Here is a 17,611-nt window from a genome sequence, read left to right as displayed (position 1 = left end):
TTTTTTTCAATATAGCGGGCAAACAGCTATTGTAGTTACACTTGAATGTTACTTTAGTCAGCTGTTGAAGGGTGGTGTCCAAATACACGTCTCACAGGTTGACGCTCTCTAAGGTTAAAACGCAAATCCTTAAGGCAATGCTTTCGCTGGTTGAATGTGGCGGAAGCGATTTTGGGAGCCGGAAACGCGTCATGAACGTTGGTTTGGACGTCACTTTTACAACACTAAAGTGGACTGAATATCAACTAGTTGTTAGCGACATCTATATGTCATACTACCTTATGAACAAACACGGTAAGGCCATAGTAATGATAGCAAGTGGTGGAGCTAAAAGCTAAAGTGGTGTCTAAAGGCACGGTGCTTAATGGGGCGAAGGTAGCGATAATCTACTTTTCTTTTAAGCCGTAAAAGTCACTTTCGTTGAAGTTCATGTGTCTAGGTTTACTTTCATTTCCATGGACTGTCGGCAGGGCAAGCTACGAGGCGAGAAATTCTTTAAACTGTCCTCTATTTGTGTGTCGTGCCAAAACTGCTGATATGTCACACCCCAACGAGGAGTGCGACGGCAGCGCGGTGCCAGGCCGTGCTCATCTGATCGAATTATAGTTGGGAAGTGCCCTGGAAGTTTTCGTCCTCTTATCTGTGTCGGCGACGCGCCAAATAACCACCATGTTCAACGGCGCCGACATGCTCGCCAGGCGCACGACGCAAACGACGGTGCCCAATATGCCGTCGATATTCCCGTTCTGCGAGCACGCGCCCAACTCCGATCAGATCGTCGTGCGACATCGCCGCACCAGCTCGTGCGACGACCTGAGGTTCGACGACGACCATCAGCAGCCTCGAGAGTGCCCGTCTTCCTCCTCGTCGTTGTCGTCTTCGTTCGGTTCGTTCGCCGCGTCAGCGCCAGTACCAACCGGCGCCGCTGCCGCTAAGCAACCACCGCAGTCCCCGGAAAAGGTCAGGACGAAGTTAATGTCAGTGTGGAACAACGTTCGCTACGGCTGGACGATGCGCAAGAAGGCCAACTTCAGCGACGAAGAGGCCATCTGGCTCCTGGGCGTCATGTATCACCGCAAGATACAGACGAAGAGTTCGACCCCTCTCTGGTCGTGCACGTCGTCTATGTCCTCGCAGAAGTCTTGGACTCCCATGACGCTCTCGTCCAGGCCGATCTGGGGCCAGTCCGAGCCGGCGGTGGCGGACGAGGACGACGGCAGGCTCGCCAGCTACGAGCTGTTCCTCGAGGACTTTTCGAGCCGCCTGTGGTTCACGTACCGGCGCGAGTTCTCGCCCATCCCGGGCACGGACATCACCTCGGACTGCGGTTGGGGATGCATGCTTCGCAGCAGCCAGATGATGCTTGCGCAAGCTTTAATGACGCACGTCCTTGGCCGCAACTGGCGCTACCGTAGGAACCGCCAGACCGAGGCCTCCGACTACATGCATCGCACCATCGTCAGGTCAGCTTTCACAGCGCGCGCTTAAAGCCTTGCTCGTGAAGGGCATTACGTAGAATAATTTCCGTATCGATGAGGTGCGATTCATTGGCGCTTCGTAGTTTGCGTAACCTACTACCACCTCTGTGTGTGCATGTAAAATTGCGCCCGATTCGCTTTACCGAGCTTTTCGTACCGATGCGATTCGCTATACCGAGTCTTCTGTAACATTTCTACCCGGATTGCCCATTTTGTTGCTGCCAAATGCGCTTCACGTGCTTTTATAGCTCGCGGACTCATTTAATTTCTTTATATTTATCAGGTATCGCGGTGGGTGTGCAGCGTTCCGAATGTGCACGCATCCAATGAGTGGCTAATCAGCAGTATTGTAGTGCACATCATATCAATTTGCAACTAATTTCACTCTTGCTGCGTGTGTATTGCAACCAGCTCTAGTGTTGCATCCCTGCTTCTGTTTAAATACATATTCTTGACGTCAAATCACAAAGTGACAATAGAGTGAGAGCCTGTAATGAAAGAAAGAGTTTGATTGTACATCACCAATGTGCACCCATGCACAAAAAGCAAGTAACTGTCAATTCAACATGTACGGTTATAACTGAGATTCGATGTACTTTGCATTGCTTTAAGGTGCAGTATTTGCAACTTTGTTGTGCGTGTTATGTCAAACTGTGGTGCAAGAATTGAATAGTTGGGCAAGTCTTGTGACTGTAGTAGAATAAATGCCACGGAGAAGACAAAAACGTGAGACAGGAAATGTACTGAGTGAGCGCTCGTTCAGCCTACTTGTCTCACATTTTCATCTTTCTCTCGTTGCTTATTAAACCTTGCTGGTTGATCCATGGTTGAGCAACAGAACTTGTACGTGAGCATTTGCTCCGTATGCTAGTCACTGGGCCACAAATGGCCAATAATACCTTGAAATATGTGGTGGTACACTGATGTATTGGTGTTGGGGGGTTTTGATGTTGAATTACACAGCAAGAAAGTTTGGTTTTCATTTTATTTTCTAGTAATCAATCTCATTCTGTGGAAATAATAAAAATAGAGTTTGTCCATATAAATTGAATTACTGTTTGTTTTTAGCATTGCTTTGAGGGCTTTGGGAATTCTAGAATTTACAAGAAAGTAGTTACACTTGCCGCTACCTCCTATTGAAAGGCACTCTTACTCTCCCATGATAAAGAAATGTAAACCAGAGAAAACTACCCTTTAGGCAACCATAAAAGAAAGAAAAATAAAGCTTTAATGAAATAAGTGCACCACCAACAGCTTCAACTCTGCTGACTACGTCACAAGAGACAATTTGTATCGTGTGCAATGGATGTTGCGCTTTGCATTCCTCTGCCTTATGGTAAATGTCAAGTAGTTCGTATAGCCTGTGCTACAGGACCACAGCAATAGTTTGAAGTCATCGGCCGTCATTCGCCTTGCCTTGTAGGAAGAGTCAGTGTACTGTACAACCAACGTAGACAGACGTTATCTGCCGTAACTGGCATCAGACAGCGAGTGAGATTACCGTGGCTTCCCGTGAGATTACCGTAGCTTCCTGTATCTACCAAACAAGGCACTTGTGTGTCAGCCATGTGCCTCACTGTTGTTGTGCTATATGCTAAAAAATGCCAGCTTTCAGCAATTGGCTGTCTCTCTCTCTTTTTTTCATTTCTGTTCTTGGGGACTTTAGCTTTCTTTGTGTGTACTTGAAAGCAAAGGAGGAGGTTTCGCATAGTGTTTGCGCATAGTTTTGTTTCATGCTTCTGTAACATATTGTGTGCATTAAGAAAGTGCTGGATTATATTATTGAAAATGTAGAAACTCTATATCATGCATCTCTCGCACATAAAAGGATGGTACTTAGCCATTATCAAGGTTGGGATATACCTATAATAAAGGGTGTGCAAATATTCTATATTTCGAATCAAATAAGTGTTGTTATTCGATGCAAGAATTCACTATTCGAGGCTGTGAAATGTTTGTTCGAATGTTGTTGAATGCTATAACTCATGCCTGGTGTGCCTCCCCCTTGAATTCTTATGTTCAAACACACCTAGTTATAAGAAGCTTAAATTTGATACTAAACCAAATCTCAAAATGCAGCACCTAGTGTCAACGACACTCTCGTTACGTTTGTCATAACCCTATGTGAAGTTTCAGCACGCTAAACCCAATTAAAATTTCGCACAGCAGCCATACCGCTGGTATGTTAGTGTAATGTCACGCATTTAAAAGTATATTTCCATATGTGGGCAATCGTGACTCTGCAAATTTTCATCAAATTTGCTAAATTCAGTCTACGGTTCAGTCTTTAGCCCATCTTTAGCAATCAAAAAGTTAACCAGGACCAAGCAAATGATGTCAAAATTCGTAACGGCAAGCACTTGCGGGAACTTCAAAGCTACGTCACCACGCATCTATCATATTTACATCTTTTATGGCTTACCAGGACTATTCCCATGGGTCTGTTTTGGCCTGTAGAAAAGTAATCTACCTACAGATCAAATTATTTTTCGCTTTGAGGTCTCCTGAGATTCGAGTGGTGCTGGCTTCCTCATTCCCGACAGGTGGTTCGGCGACCGGACGGCCGATGCAAGCCCCTTCTCTCTGCACAAGCTGGTGCAAATGGGTCACGAAAGTGGCAAGCAGGCAGGCGACTGGTATGGTCCGTCCAGTGCCGCCTACATCCTCAAGGAGGCCCTTGAGGGTGCCTGCCAGATGGAGCGCCTGCTGTGGGACTTGCGCATCTACGTTGCGCAGGACTGCACCATCTACCTGGAGGACGTGCGGGCGCTCTGCCGGGGCACCAGGCCCGACGGAACACCGCTGTGGCGCTCACTCATCGTCCTGGTGCCCGTGCGCCTGGGCGGCGAGCACCTGAATGCCACGTACATCCCGTGCGTCAAGGGCATGCTGTCGCACCCCAACTGCATAGGTGTCATCGGTGGTCGCCCACGCCACTCGCTGTACTTTCTCGGCTGGCAGGGTATGTTTGTGTCGTAATGAAAAAAATGGCAGATCACATATTCTGGAGACGATTATTTACATTAATGCAATCGGCATTCAAGTGGTGGTGCACACAATTTAGTGATGGGAAATTTATTATATATTACGTAATTATGGTAGTGTAAGGTGTGCATCCGTTACGTACCCTGTGGGCCATGTTGTCTGCTCAGCAAGACAGCAGCAGCAGCAGCAGTAATAATGATAATGATGATGATGATGATGATGATAATAATAATAATAATAATAATAATAATAATAATAATAATAATAATAATAATCTTTATTTCATGAGTATATTACAAATTCAATAAGCATGTACCTAGTGGCCCAAGCTAGTAGGCAGACTTCAACCACTGGGAAGAGCAACGTAAAGAGGCTAGGTGTATAGACACAAAGTAGCTGAAGTAGGCTAGAATGCGATTCGCATTAAAAGCAATCAGTGCTGGTGCATTCTCATCGCTAAGGTGCAAGCATTGGTCATGGGCAGTTGGTGCCAAGACTGTTGTTTGGTTGTCTGTCTGTTCAGTGCGTGAGCAATAAACCCTTTTTGTTAGACAATGTCAGGGCAGTGGGCGACATCTAGCTTTCATGTTACAGGCTTTAACTTGCGGTCACTGGTACCTCTATGGATTTGTGAAGGGGATTTATTGCCAAGTGGTAAAGAAATATTGGGAGCAGATGAGCGCTGACTACCAAGTGAATTTACTTGAAGACAATAAGCGTGACCTAACAGTCACTGCTAAACAACACAGAAAACAAAGAAAACAAAGCATGAAACCAAACATTTTCAGAGGACGCTTAAGCTTCGCCTTTAAGAGCGGGACTCAATAGCATTCAAAGATACCTGACTGCATCTCATGCTTCCCGGCAACTGGAGCGTATGTGACCATAATGTTTACCGGGAAATGCTGTCTGCAAACGTCATGCATGAAGGCGGGCTTTGTGGCAGAAACGCAGCCTCTTGCGTTGGCCGTGATGCGACGGAAGCGAGTGCCAGCTGGAGGTATTGCAAGGAACTGGGCGTGCTGCTCCGTGGCCTCCAGGACACTCGCACTGGTGCATGCAAATGGAAGGTGCCACAACTGGTCTGCGAATGGTAGAAATGCTAGAAAAGGTGTTTCTTTGAGTTATTGCATAGCAGAATGATGTTTTCTCGTATAGTCAAATTACAATCCGAGAGCTATCATGTCTGTAGGTTGTGCGTAAGTCATAGTTTACGATTTTTTCACGTATTTTAGCTTAAGAAAATCAATTCAGTAAATACCTTGCGTCATATGGAGGACCTGCGTATGGGTGGTTTGAAAATCTTTTTGCTGAAATGACGTCCGATGCCGAATGCCGGCGTGGGGCGTCGACGCCGAATTTTCTGCGACACAGGCTCCTTAAGGTTATCGCGTTGAAACACACAATTCACATCTATCGCTTTTGGAACAGGTACAGCTGTATTATTCATTTTAAAGTGTTATCAGAAGGGTGGGAGCAATAGTTCTTCATTTTCATTGCGTGACAGCTTGGTGATCCAGTACATGCTTTGTTTTATTGTCTTCAAATAAGCTCCGTTATAAGTGTGCGCTCATCTGGCTCCTTTCTTAGTGATTTCTTGTTGCACAGCTAGTATCAGTGTGGTTGGGATGGTTGTGTAGCTTGAACTGCAGTAGTATTGCTCCACATGCAAAGCACCGACAGTAATAGCTAGCACATCACTGAAGGAACCCAGCAACATCCTTTGTAAAGCTGTGGAATGTGTGTCACATTAAAAGGCATCACTTTCCAAATTTTGTTCCACCTACAAGATTTGAAATATGGCTTCCGTGAATGGAGTCATCAGCAATCAAATTCTGCCCAATCAAAAAGGGCACTGAAGGTTGGTTAATGGGGATGCTGCTACTAATTTATGTGTAATATGCTTCTGTCATTTCTCAGATTACTTGATTAACAAGCCTAAAAACATTTGTAATTGTGTTTCTGCTTTGCAGAATGAATACAGGGGACACGAGAAAAATGGCGTCTTAGTGCAGAGTGTTGGTCTAGTTGTCTAGACCTACACTCATCAGTCTAGTCTAGACTGATGAGAGATGCAGCCATTGCTGGAAATGAAACATGAAGTGCACTTTCAGTTGGGCTTCTCCAGGCAATGACTGAAATATATGATAAGAAAGCGTAACAAGAACAATCAGGTGTTCTCTAGTGGTATAACCACCGATTCACACTTGGGACAATGCTGGTCACAATTGTGTTTTGTAATTCTGGAAATGTAGTTTTTTTTTTTTGTCGTTGTTACTTCTATCAATTGTCATTCAGGGATGTAACTATCATAAAGTGTTAATTGATATCATTGCTTGTTTTTCATTGCATTGTTTCAGGCGAAAAAGTGGTCTACCTGGACCCTCACTATGTTCAAGAAGCAGTCGATGTAGGCACACAAGATTTTCCTCTTGACGTACGTGAAGCCTTTCATATTTTTAACAGTAACTATTTTAGGTTCATGTATAGTATGTCCCACTGAGATAGATGTTCACTGAGCTTCCAACTTATATGAGCATGTGCCTTTTATAGTGCAAACTTTGTGAAGTAATTGTGTGACCTGGCTGCCCTTAAACCTCGATGCAAGGAATAATGAAGTAAATCTAAGGTGTTTGCCAATGTCAGCTTGTAATGAATATATGCTTACAACAAATATTATGTGTAACAAGGTTACTTTAGTGTTGAATGCAACTTTGTTATAACTGTATTTGACTTTATACATATTTCATGGAGCAGGGCTTCTGTATTGGAATCTGTCACAGAGCTTTCTTCGCCTGAAGGACCGTCTGCAATATTTTAGAATTTCATTTACAACTGTGTCATGTTTCACTGCCTCTTGTATGGACTAGCAAATAGCACAACTATGTTTTTGGCCCTGCAAGCTTACCAGGTGCCCAACTTTCCAATGATCGCAATTGAGGCTGTGCCAAGGCCTCACAGAGGACTGTGACAATCTCCATTAGGACTTTAGTTATGATTTCGCCAGAAGGGCTTACAATGTCCAAAAACATTCGATGTAAAGCAGTAGAAGCTGACTATGTGCAGTTCATAAGAAGCACATTCTGAATTTGACTGTTGCTTTGGGATGTTAAACCCAATCAACCAGCCAGTCAGTCAACTCAGAATTAACCTCCAGTCTACTACTTTTGATGGCTTGTTGATGCCTGAAAAGATGCTGAACCAGTGCTTCAGATGTAAAAGAATGCAGTACGACCAGAATCTCGCACATCATGGCTTTGTATCTGTTTGCACGTTTCTCTTTACTGCAGTCCTTTCACTGTTCATGGCCACGGAAGATGTCTTTCTACAAAATGGACCCAAGTTGCACCATGGGTTTCTACTGCAAAACGGAGGAGGAGTTTGAGCGGTTTGTGAAGGACGTTAAGCTGGTAAGTGGAACGACACTCAGGGGGGCAGTGTTCTCAAGCGATCACTTTCAGGGGTACTATACTTTTCGAAAAAATTTCCGTGACACTGCGTCGGGCGCATCGGCATTTAGTACATGTTATGGGCTGACAGCATTCCTGCAACTGGGCCAAGGTCTATCTTGGCATAGTACCATGAATGCTGTGGTCCTTTTCTTATTATTTTGTCACAAAGCCAGTTATGCATGGAAAAAATAAAAGGAACAGTTATACATTGTCAGAATTATGCACTTTCTGCACAGTACAAAAGCTTAACATCAGTGGACAATGGTATCTGATAAGGGGCTTGCCTTTTCTGCCTGTGCTATCTTAGGGCTACTTACTCCTTTTGTGCTTGCTTTGGAAGTTTTAATAATGATCAGATAGTGCACGAGTGTTCTTGATATAGCTTGCTTCTTGCAATCTTCACAAGATGTGGTATGGAATGTTTCCAAAAGTAGTCTTCAGTTTTGGATTTCTTCTTTCACGACAGTGGTCGCACACCTATCTTAAAGATGAGTGTCTCTGTGCACTTCACAGCAGCATGGGTTAGAGACTGAACGGCCAGTCCTTGTAGATTACATTCAGTTTGAGATTAAGTGGGAGAAGCGGAGCTGGTTGGAATGGCGTAATGCGTAGAACAGATACCTGATGGCTGCTAGAGAGTTTACAGATTGGGTGCCAAGGGAATACATGCCAACTCTCCTGAGTTTTACATGAAGTTTACAAATTTGGGCTCGTTATGCCATTTTACGATCGTTGTGTCAAGTTCTACAAAAAATTCCATTTGAAAAAAAAAAAAAATTTTCGCTCACCAGTCTTCAACCATACACTTTGAAGTTCTTTAATGGTGAAAGGACACCAAAGGGGCACTTGCTTTGGAGATCCTGCAGCAGGCAAAATTTGCAACCAAAATCGCTGTGACCTGAAAGCAATGTGTTGTCATTCTCTGCTGTCTCAAGTTTGCAGCCACTTGTGTATGGTGTCTAAAGGTAAATCATCGTTAATATAGTGCAAATGTACGGTACAAAGGTTTGTGCACAGGAAAAACTTTAAAAATAAGTGCAACTCCCCTCCCTGCGCCCTCTTCAGTGATGTTGGGATGTACAGTGGTGGTTACTGTGCATCACCACCAGCTTGGCAGTCTCCTGTGAAATGGAGAAAGCGAATCACTGCTAATGCTTCAACAGGATTCCTTAATGCACTGCCATTCTTGTTTTGATGCCTTAGTGGTGTTCTTCAGTACTGTATAGAAAAAGAAAATTATGTTCTGCTAATACTAGAAAGACGTGCACTAATTTTGATGCCCACTGTGTATGCCTCTTCCCGAATTTGTGGTACCAATGATACAAACTTTACAAACGTCCCTTGTATATGTACTGGTTAACCCTAAACTGGAGCACGGTGTCAAAATTTTATGCACAATTCAGATTCGGTTTCACTTTTTCTTGGCCCTCGTAGCTGGCAGTGCCGATGGAGTCGCGGCACGAATACCCTGTCTTCCTCGTCTCCGAAGGGAGCTGCGTGGACCACACGGACACGTCGGAAACCGACGGAGCAGACTTTGCCCACTTCCTCCAGGATCTAAGGGAGAGCACGGACCGCTCCCACTCGGAAGAGTACATCATACTCTGAGCATCCCTTTTGATTTGATCATATTTGCCTAGTGCCTGCTCGCCCCACGCTGCTATCTCACCTGAAAACATGTTTGCTGCTGAATATAAAACTCGGGTTGTCCTATTAAAAAAAGCCACACACACCCATAGCCTCCGTATCCAATATAATCCCATGCAGTATCTTATATAAACAGCTGCATGCGTCCTGTATAAAAGCCTGTGCTATCTCATTCGATCATGTGTTACTGTATGATGTGGAGGAAATGGGTGCCCCATAACCTCCATATGTGATACTCGCCCTATTCCCGCCCATTTTTATAATTGATCCTGCATAAAAAATGCTGTCATTTTATGTAATGTTGCGAGATTGTTGGATTATCCTTGATAATCAGTAGCCCCATATTTTTACAGGTTTTTAGGCGGGATCCCATGCAAACACCTGTATGATCCTGCGTAATCTTTTGTGTTGACCTCCATGTCCAGTCACCGCATATTTTTATAGGTTTTACATAGGATTCCATATATAAAAGTCATCCTCCGGTCATCATCATAGGGTGTTATGGGATTGTTGGATATGGAGGTATTGTGGTCTATGGTTTTATTTTGTAGGCTTACAGCACCGTGACCTTGGCTTATGTTGACCTCTCTTACTAAGATGATGCAACACAATTGAACTTTGAGAAAGTTAGTGGCGGTGTAATACGGTGGTAAAAAGGAACAGGTTGGGGCACTGGTCATCGCTCAGGTGGCATAAAAATGTGTTTTCCTTTTTCTGCATCTTAAACAGTGGGAGCTTTTCAGCATCTGTCCTGTATTGCAAGAACATTTTGATGATCCGGTGTTTTCATAAATGTGCCGCGGACAGATCATGGTGTGCAATTATCAGACACATATCATCCAATACTTTGGATTCTGACTTGCCGACTCCTAAAATTACATTATCGTTCTCATATGGGAACATTGCAGAATTGTAAAAAGGAAAAAAGAGGGAGAGAGAGAGTTAATATTATTAGTGATTTTTGTCTTTGTCCTTTGTGCTGGTTACATTAAATATGATTTCAACCAAACTCTCTCAACCGTTTCCTCCTGTTGTTGTGAGAACGGCTGGTGTCGCGTAATGTAGGTGCTCACGCTTCACCATGTTGACCAGTAATAAATTGCATAGTGTGTTTGTGTTATGTTACAAAAAGTGGCAGAGCTTGAAAAGCATCTGCTGGTTTTAGAAATCTTGCTGAAAGAAATGTGTGGTGGTGGTATCATCCTAGGCAGCGCCACCGTCGTTACAAGCACAGAAATTTGGTTTAACCCATCCAGGCACTGTGTACACAATTGCGTACACCAGGTTAGTACATCAAAATGAAAACACTGATGACAATATTAATATTTAAAATGTGTCGCAAACATATTCAAACACTTTTGATTAGAGTTGATCTACAAGATTGAATAACATGTGCAAGTTGTTTTAGTAAAACGAGTTAGAAGGTAGATGATGTTTGTGTTCAGTATCAATATGTCATCACGTAGGCGGTGTCACATCTTTCATTGTGTTTCACAATGTTATAGGTCTAGCTTATATCTCAAGTGGTTAGATGGGTGCTTTCCAAGTGTGCAAGACATGAAATAGCTCGTTCTCAAGTTTGATGTTCCTGTATAAAGTTATCGAAAAAAATCCGCATTCTGCAAACTTGACAAAACCTACTGAAGAATGAAGCATTTTTCATCCGTTCTGCAGCAGTATGCTTTTCACGATTCTGAAGATGCAAGAAATGTGGTGAGAGAAAATTTTCAATTGACAGAATTAATGGTGTCTGAAGGAGTTAATGCTCTAATTTACTCCAAAGAAACACGATTTAATGCTATGGTAATGCAATGGAACATGGCTTAATTATATATTTTGATGTACTGTGCTCCCGCAATGAAACGTGTCAATTTAGGGCTAAGTAATGCACAGACTTTTGTTTCCACTGGCCGCTGTTCGTGCCACATTGACGCGATTTCGGCGCGTACACTTAGATCGGAGTCTGCGCCACCTTTGGTGACCAGATTCCTAGTGACATGACACGGTACTCTCGAGCACTTTGCACATATTCAGGGTTCTACTAACTGCTCCCTGTCGTGTTTCATTCCGTGAGCATTGTGCAGAAACATAGCTTTATACTGTGGTAATTTTGATGCACAGAAACATGGTTTTATCCTATGTTAGTGCACTGAAACATGGTGAAACATGGAAAAACACCTACAGGCTGTGAAGTGTCAGTGCCCATTTAGTGGGACTGCCAAACCAAAGCTTCACATCTGAAATCTTGGTCTGCATTCTGAATGCATAGTGTAAGACCTGCTACAAAAGTTAATGTCACAATACCAGCCATCCCTCAAATATACTATATGTTCCATGCTTAGGTAATGGGTCTAGGTGGAGGAACATTTGATGCAGCTTGACACTTTTTTCTGCGTTTTTAATCTCTGCGTTTTTAATCTCTGTATATAAGGGAGCTTTGTAAAAAATTTGATAACCTTACCAGACACCTCATTGCTATGCAAAATGCTAACACGTCTTTACACTAACCATTACCAGCACATTTTCTTTCATTGCTGCATCCAGTCATCATTACTGCTACTGAGTTTCTTTTTACACATTTTATGAACATCTTAATTTGATTAGAAAAGAGTCTTGATACATTTTTCTTCATAAATTTTATGTTAAGGTTTTATATAAGCAAGCAGAAGCCAACATAATGCTTAGGAAGGCTCTATTTTTTCACATGTTTTGTGATTAGTCGAAGCACATATGACTGAATTCTTTAATACCACCTTTCTTCTTCAACCTTTCTTTGTATATTTTTGCTGCGTTAAATGCCAGGCTGTTTTTAAAGGGTCCCTCCAACACAAATTAAACTACTGCTTTTTTTTCCTTGTCTGCACAGAGTGGTGGCTGTAGGTGTCAGCATTTGTCACAGCACCCATATCGCTTATTTATTTATCTGTCCAAGAAATCAAGATACTGGTGCTGATGCCGTCACCACCACACAGCAGTGCGGTGGTGATTTACACCACTGTAAAAGAAAGCATTGTCATCTATAGTGTCTCTAACTTTTCGTTGAACTTTTTGTTGAACTTTTTGTTGAACTCTTTGTTAAGCCCAAATTGTGTCTGCAATGTTCCTAATCAGTTCCTATGTGTTAAGGTGCAATAAGCCTTTCCATTTATTAAGCCTTTGTAATTCTTGCATGCACACGAGAAACATGAAGAAGCGTTGCTCAAAAGTATTGTATAGGCATTGACTACCCCCTTTGCATCTGCTAGTTTTCCTGCAGGCTTGTAAAGACCATGAGCCTTCTTTAATACTTGCTAGTGAGGTAGTCGGTTCACCTTACGGATTATGTAAGCTTCGGCGGTAATTAGTCGCACGTATGAAAATGAGCCGCCGCGCAGAAGCAGAGAGTTGCAGTGAGCGGCATTAATCGTGGTCCAAGCATCGACACCAGCTGTTTTCTGCCAGCATTGAGATGTAGCACTTTCTTCACAGCCCTTCCCTCAGGTTACTTTGCTTAGTTGGGGTAACCGTGTGGTGTCAGTTCTGCCAGCTACCACAGAGTCACATGATGAATGGGCGAACGTGGTGTGTGAGCTTTCCTTATGTGTGCACAGTAGGCACTTAGCATTGTGTGCACACGACAATGTCGGTGGGCAAGTGGAAAGAGGGTGAGAGTTTCCACAGTGACATCTTCATGTGAAAATTCAAGTTGAGGGCAACATTATCATTTGTTTCGATATCGAAATTCCTCTACTGGATAACCACCAACCACATGCACCGATTTCCGTCATTTTCCCATTTGCGCTTGCCTCGCGCGCAGCATTGGAAAATGTAGTTTAAATCATATTCAGCAATGTCTCGAAAAGTGTTGGAGGGTCTCTTGTATGATAACCTAAGCTCTGATTTTATTTTGATCATCTTTCTTCCCCCCCCCCCCTGCCTGTTTTTGTACTCCCGATATATGTATAGCCCGGAAATCATGCAAAAATTTTACTGCCATGCGAGCACTTTCAAAGTGGGTATTTGTACTTTCATTGCACTGATATTACTGCACAGTTGCTAAGTTGAGCAAATTTGCTGTTAGCCAATGCAATCTTGCATATTGTTTAGTTAATGACATCTCACCGAATATGCTTTGCTGCACATAGAAACTCGCAAGGGGATATTTCTGTAGAATGGGTAGTGGCTCGTTGCTTTTTTGCTGTCATTTCGACTACGTAGCCATTGTCTGCAGATTGCCGCAGCTGCTTAAAAGGAGTGATGACACATTGTATTCGACCTGCCATTCTCGTGTGAAATGAAATATGCCCCTAAAGCCCTCGAAAAATTATTGGCAAGTGTTGTAGAACCGTAAATATTTTACTATAATACTTGTTTTGCATGAACCCGTTTCATTGTCAGGGGGGTTAGGTGCATTGCGACGTCAAATTTCCCAGGTTTGCTGCAGCCGATAAACACGAGGGCTGTCAGGAGAAATGGGCAAAGCATTCTCATTTTCTTTTTATGAGGGAAGTCATCGTAGCTAGCCTTATTGCTTCACAATAGTAGAACTCTCTGTGTCGTGATGTCACAGTAATGTTGATGTCACCAGGTCTGATGTTCTGACAACCAGCTTTAGCATCAAACTTAAACATCTCCTAAGTGTTTCCCAAGCTCCATATTTTGCCAGGTGTCATTCTTTTACATGTGAGAAGCAAATGGGTAGAAATTCTACAGGCTCGAAAGTATCTGTCAGAGCTCCTGTAATGCTTTGAGCAATGAGTTCTGTCGCACAAAGAATGCGACAGAACATAGTCCACATACTTTATTGACGTTTACTTTATCCTCATATGCATACAACCCACTGACCCATGCATAATCCTGTTGTAGAAAAAAAATATTACGATAGCCTGTGCTGAATATAAAAGTACGGAATGATGCCTAAATCTACAAGAACCTTGCACAATTATAGGCACAACACAAAAGCTCTGCAAATAGGATCTCATTACCACTTGAAATGCTGTTTCTATAGCAGCATAATATTGAAGCACACAGAAATTGTTCTGCGAGGAAAAAATTCATGCCTAATTACACCTCCACTTCATGAAGATAAACCTTTTTTGCTTTGGGTTATACAGCGAGAAAATACGGTGTATAAAGATTCTGGGACCCTTCCTTCTGTATTTGTGACACATAAGACGGGATCATGCCGTAAGACTAATCTCTGATGCCAAGGCTAGAGCTGCTGTACAGCCTGATCTCATATCATGTTGTGATAAATGTGTTTGCTACTAGACACTTTGGCGTCTCTTTAACCGGAGAAGCAATGTCCATCCAGGCCCATGCAACAGGCTTTAATGTATATGAATTTGGAATTTCTATTTGTTAAAGATAAAACAGGGGAAAGAGTTGTTTCTGAAGTTTGTGCTCCCTTCCTAAGCCCTTGCCTCTGGGCGTGCAAGGCTGGGTTAATGTCCTGATTCTATTCCTTGTGTTGCTTTTTTTTTCATGCTGTATCATTGGGTTGATCAGCATTATGCTCACATTGCCATTAGGATCGGACAGTCACGAGCAGTGGATGATAAGAAAGGAATTGAATTGAGCGAAAGGAATCTTTACATTACGCTAGCACAGGAGCTTGCGCCTCTTTTGGAGGCACTTTCTAGTCCATTTCTGATTCTTTTTTTCGCTGAGTAATAATGATAAGCCAACTGCCCTGATAGCTACCTGGAAGTTTCATCTCCTGCTATCGGAATATTGTGCGACAACAAAATAGTAACACGTGGCTAAATGCTGGACATTTTGCATGTGATAGTTATCTATGCTGAAACGTCGATTGACCGGAGCAACAATTCTCTGGATGCTCTATTTGCTACAGTTTGTTCCTGAGGAACGTGGGGTAATTCCTAGCTTGAACTTGTCGTGCCGTCAATGTTGTAGCTCTAGTCACTGCCTTTCTGAGGAAAGGTATCCATGGTTGTGCAAGGATATCTTGATTCACAGCCACCATGCTGCGGCTGTAATGAGTAGCTCTACAAGAAGCCCCTCACACAGACTGTTGCCTTGTGAAATCAGTAGTTCAATTTATTGTAGTAATGCTTAGGGTAAGCACTAATCATCTTTGGCGGGTATTTTAAGTTCACTAAGCGTGGTAAAGGAATGACTACAGTGCAGTACTGTAGCCATAGCACAACACAGTAGGAATTTACACACTTTTTGAGGTGTACTATTGTTGTATAGCAGTAACAGCGATTTTATTCTACAGTACCTCTCATTAACAGAGGATTTAAGCCTGATGTATGCATAATATTGTTGCCTATTTTCACGACACTGGGCATGTAGATAGGAACAGCAGTGTTGGTAGTATTGCTTTCATGTGCAATGTGTTAAATTGTTTTAATGACTGCGTAGCCCTTCTCCAGAAGAAGTGAGAAATCAGAAGAAAAAACCTTCGTACAGATTGTGGCGCTGCTCACACTACAACACTAAACACTGCAGTAACTCATGGTTGAACATATTATCACATGAAGTTTCTATCTATGTCACTGGTGTTGTGTTACTGTGGTAACAGAGGTGCATACTATGCATCAGGTTAAAACTCAATAGTAATAGTAGTGCAAGTTGTCTTACTTTAAATAACGGTGTTGGTGTGCAAGTGGCTAGGAGACCACAGCAACAAATGAAGGTAAAGTATGTAAGAATGGTGATAATTGTACCCTTGCGAGACAAGCTTATGATACGGGCAGTGCTTGTATTTGTGTCATGCCTTCCGAGTTTGTGGTTTTTTTCTTGTGCAGTAGATGTTCAGTGCTGAAATAGCCAACTATCCCAGTTTTACCTCTCATTAAACGATTCTGAGAAGCCCGTTTCTTTCACAAAAGCACACCTCAAATAGTGCAACATTTCTTTCACTGCTTTGTGCAGCCATGATGTGGCTGAGGGCGTATTTTTTTGTTTTTATTTCATAAATAATGTTTTGCATGCAGCTGTGTAGAAAACAATTCACTGTCTTCATAATACTATTGTTGATTTTAAACAATAAAAATTATATATTTTGTAAATGTTATGGAAGCCAAGTGGCAGCCGTCGCAAACTTGTTTCGTTGCTGCTCATAGTTGGAGTGTCAATTGTTATCCTGATTTAGTTATACAACTGTAGCATGACTGCTCTTTATACATCAATAAATGACTAAACCGAGAGACATACTCTGGTTTGTTCTCTCTCAAGTGGTACCTGCATTGCAAGCTGTTTGCATATTATATTTTTATTTGAATAAATGATTATAACACAAACTTTTGGTTCTTTCTCTGATGCAAGATTCGTTGGACCCTGTAAGAAACAATCAACAGTGGGTGACCAAGAGAAGTCTCAGTCTTTTGCAAATATAAATTTATTTGTTCGAAGCAAAGTCAGTGTGTATAGTAATTGGTGTTGAAAATTTTTGAAGGGAATAGTTCACATAGTTGTGGGATTTGCACAAAGTCTTGATACAAGTGCCAGAGGTTGACAAATAAAAGAAAGGGGGGGGCAGAAACTTCCATACTGACAAGGAAGCTTGAGAACAAGTTAAGGACCGCACAACGAGCGATGGAATGAAGAATGCTAGGCATAATGTTAAGAGACAGAAAGAGATCAGAAAGTAAATGGGTATAGCAGATATTCTAATTGACATTAAGAGAATAAAATGGAACAGGGAAGGTCATGTAATGCGCAGCTTAGGTAACCGGCAGACGATTAGGGTTATAGAATGGGTGCCAAGAGAAGAAGTGAAGCACAGTCGAGTACGGTGGAAGACAAGGTGGTGCTATGAAATTAGGAAATTCGCAGGTGCTAGTTGGAATCGATTGGCACAGGACAGGGGTAATTGGAAATCGAAGGGAGAGGCCTTCGTCTTGCAGTGAACATAAAATAGGCTGATGATAATGATGATGACGTTTCTAATATTGAAAGTCAAGCTGAAACCCATGTCAAATAGTATGATTTTGGATCGAATTTTCCCGCAAGCCTACTCAACCTAGAGCCAACGTTTTGAGCCAACGCCTTGACAAAGGACATTTTAAGAATTTTTGTAAAAATTAATGGCCAAACAACGTC

At 42.6% G+C, this 17,611-nt stretch overlaps 1 protein-coding gene across 1 annotated transcript; it reads left to right on the top strand.

Moving 5' to 3' along the window:
- The first annotated feature begins 53 nt into the window (after nucleotides 1–53).
- Nucleotides 54–16,809, top strand: Atg4b (Autophagy-related 4b). Its single transcript, XM_050186001.2, has 5 exons — nucleotides 54–1,463; nucleotides 4,022–4,440; nucleotides 6,824–6,900; nucleotides 7,754–7,873; nucleotides 9,350–16,809. Exons 1-5 carry the CDS (start codon nucleotides 670–672, stop codon nucleotides 9,521–9,523), a joined length of 1,584 nt encoding a protein of 527 aa, XP_050041958.1. The 5' UTR covers nucleotides 54–669; the 3' UTR covers nucleotides 9,524–16,809.
- The last annotated feature ends 802 nt before the right edge of the window (nucleotides 16,810–17,611 follow it).

The sequence above is a fragment of the Dermacentor andersoni genome, chromosome 11 (genome assembly GCF_023375885.2).
Source record: "Dermacentor andersoni chromosome 11, qqDerAnde1_hic_scaffold, whole genome shotgun sequence".
Lineage (NCBI taxonomy): Eukaryota > Metazoa > Arthropoda > Arachnida > Ixodida > Ixodidae > Dermacentor > Dermacentor andersoni.
This window is presented reverse-complemented; position numbering and strand designations above follow the sequence as displayed.

What these genes read in the sequence shown, in the direction of transcription:
- Atg4b (XM_050186001.2), top strand. Translation starts at nt 670, where the DNA reads ATGTTCAACGGCGCCGACATGCTCGCCAGGCGCACGACGCAAACGACG. An exon ending in ATGCATCGCACCATCGTCAG is followed by an intron (nt 1,464 to 4,021) that starts GTCAGCTTTCAC and finishes CATTCCCGACAG; the next exon opens with GTGGTTCGGCGACCGGACGG. An exon ending in CACAAGATTTTCCTCTTGAC is followed by an intron (nt 6,901 to 7,753) that starts GTACGTGAAGCC and finishes TCTTTACTGCAG; the next exon opens with TCCTTTCACTGTTCATGGCC.